This window comes from Tigriopus californicus, chromosome 6 (genome assembly GCF_007210705.1).
Source record: "Tigriopus californicus strain San Diego chromosome 6, Tcal_SD_v2.1, whole genome shotgun sequence".
Taxonomy (NCBI): Eukaryota; Metazoa; Arthropoda; class Copepoda; order Harpacticoida; family Harpacticidae; genus Tigriopus; species Tigriopus californicus.
The window spans coordinates 11,013,422-11,016,153 of record NC_081445.1 but is presented as its reverse complement, the minus strand read 5'-3'; the positions used below and the strand labels follow the sequence as shown (position 1 = coordinate 11,016,153).

The 2,732-nt window shown below is 40.7% G+C and overlaps 1 protein-coding gene across 1 annotated transcript in view; it reads right to left on the bottom strand.

Moving 5' to 3' along the window:
* The window catches only part of LOC131881518 (uncharacterized protein DDB_G0271670-like), a 5,313-nt gene extending 2,831 nt beyond the window's left edge, over positions 1-2,482 (bottom strand). The window contains exons 1-3 of the mRNA XM_059228405.1: positions 2,289-2,482; positions 1,977-2,211; positions 4-376 (exon numbers count right to left, since the gene is read on the bottom strand). Coding sequence (XP_059084388.1) covers positions 4-376; positions 1,977-2,211; positions 2,289-2,408 — 728 coding nt within the window. The 5' untranslated portion in view covers positions 2,409-2,482. The remainder of the gene's footprint in view (positions 1-3; positions 377-1,976; positions 2,212-2,288) is intronic.
* Positions 2,483-2,732: the final 250 nt, after the last annotated feature.

The following is a 2,732-nucleotide window of genomic DNA, read 5'->3' as shown; positions in this document are numbered from 1 at the left end:
GACATTGTTGAAACTTCAGCAGAAGTTGAACCTGGTGATGTGTTGATCAAAGAGGTGCTTGAAGTTGGCGATATGGAGCTCGAGGCCAACGAAGAACCTGCCGTTGTTGAACTTGAAGATGAAACAGAAGCTGAAGTTATTGTTGATGCAATTGATGTTGAGGTATCTGTTGCAGATGTTGTAGAGACAGAGGAGCCAGTCGTTACGGAGCTTGATGACAAAGAAGAACCAGGGGAAGTGGAACTTGCAGAAGAAGAGGAACTGGAAATTGTTGAAGCTTCAGCAGAAGTTGAACCTGGTGATGTGTTGATCAAAGAGGTGCTTGAAGTTGGCAATGTGGATCCTGAGGTCATAGATGATCCTGGAGTTGTTGAACCTGTAATTGAAAGAGAGCCTGAAGCTATTGTTGATGCAGTTATTGTTGAGTTATCTGTTGCATTAGCTAAAGACACAAAGGAGCCAGGCGTTGTAGAGCTTGATGTCAAAGAAGTACTTGCAGAGAAAGTGGAACTGGATGATGGTCAATTTTCAGCTGAAATTGAACCTGAGCGAGTGTTTATTTTAGAGGTTCTTGAATTTGCTTATGCGGAGCTTGAGGCCAATTAGGAACCTGTTGTAGTGGATTTTATAGATGAAACAGAAGTTGTATATAACATTGACGGATTTTTTCAAAATATATACGTTGCAATAGTTGAAGTAACGGGAGAGCCAGGCCTTGCGGAGCTTGATTAAAAAGAGGGACCAGGAAAAGTTGGCTGAGGAAGAGAAACTTCGTGTTTTTGAAATTTCTGTTGAGGTGTATAAAAATCGAAGAGATGCTTGATGTTGGTGGTGTGGAGCTCGAGTGCAACAAAAGCCTGGTATAATTGAACTTGCCAATGAAATTGAACCTGATGTTATTGTTGATGCATTATCGGTTGATCTTTCTGTTGCACTTGTGAAAACTCTGGAACTTGGTGTTTTTGAGCTTGATGACAAAGAAGGAACAGGGATTGTGGAGCTTGCAGAGGAAAAGGAACTGGACATTGTTGAATTTTCAACTGTAGATGAACCTGCTGCGCTGATTGAAGAGATGCTTGATGTTAGTTATGTGGAGCTTGAGGACAACGAGAAACCTGGTATGTAACTTGTGGTTGAAACAGAACCTGAAGTTATTTTTGAAGCAGTTGGTGCAGGGCTATCTATTGCACTTGCAGTAACCGTGGAGTCAGGCGTTTTGGAACCTGATAGCATAGAAGAACCAGGGATAATGGAGATCACAAAGGAAAAGGAACTAGACATTACTGAATTTTCACCCGAAGTTGAACAAGTTGCTTTGATTGAAAAGGTGCTTGAAGTTGATGATGGGAGCTCGAGTCCAAGGAGTAACCTGGCGTTGTTAAACTGGTTGTTGAAGCTGAACTTGCAGATGCTCTAAAGTGTTCTGTCGCATTTGTTGAAGTGGCAGTGGACCAAGGTGTAGTGGAGCTTGATGACGAAGAAGGACCAGGGGTACGGGAGATTGCAGATCCAGTAGAAAATGAAGTTTTGGTCTTTCAGATGAAGCATTATCAATTGCCGTAGAAACGATTGAGATGGATGATTCTTGTATTTTGATGCTTTGCACATATGCATTTTTTGTTGCTGATGTGGTGGAACTAGATGCTTTTAGATTTGCGAGTCTGAGCTTATGGTGCTGCCCAATTTTGATGAATTTGCAAAGAAGGTTGTTCCAGGTGTTGTGGTACTCGATGTCAATAAGAAACTACCTAATACTGATCTTATAGCCACACTAGAAACGGATGTTGTTGATCCTGCAATTAATGTGGACCTTGGTGTTGTGTAGGCTATGGAGACATGTAATCCAGATTTTGTCAAATTTGCTATGGAAGTAGAATCTTTCAATGAGGAGCTTGTCAACAAACCTGAACGTGATGTTGATGAATTGGGCGCTAATGTAGAGCTTGTTGTCTTTGTGTTGGTATACAAATATGTACCTGATATTGATGAAGTTGGTGATGAAGTAGATGTTGGCTTTTTGGAATTTGCAGAGACAGTGGTTGAGGATGTAGATGTGGTTGTCGAACTTGAATCATCAGATGTCAAAGTCATTGGTAATGTCGAATCCGATATGGTTATTGAGGAAGACAAAGATGTTGAGTTCGACACAGGGATTCGGCAGTAGCAAGTCGTTGCTGTTGTAGAAATTATATGCACTACTAACCCTGGAGCCTAATGTAAAAGCAGAAAATAATTCAAGTGTATTTACACTTGTAAACTGAGTTTCTTGGGAGTGTTTTCAAGTTTACCGTTTCATTGCGATAAGTTTCAATTTGTTGCTCTTGGGAAATCGACTGACCATTTGGCGTTTGACATTCCAAAAGCATTACTATCAAAATGAGGTGAGCACAGGCAACCATTTTTAGCATGACTGATTGGGATCTGCCCGTCTCCGTTATTTTTATTCATTTTTGGCAAGTGTTTTCAATGAAGTGTCCAATCATGCCCTTCAAAACAGGTAATTAGCAACGTTTCATGCCTCATGTTCGTGAAATTCACTTTTATTTAACACCCTCCTGACGTCAAAGATGCATTGTGAAGGAACTGCAAGAAACTGCTCTACTAAAAGCCTTTTTTGCGGGTGAAAAGATAACTCCACAAGAAGAATTTGTTAGTCTTTTTTGACTCCTTACTCTTTTATGCTTCTCGGGTGGAGAGGAGGATATTCTTTTAGGCTCTAGATTAATGGGCTT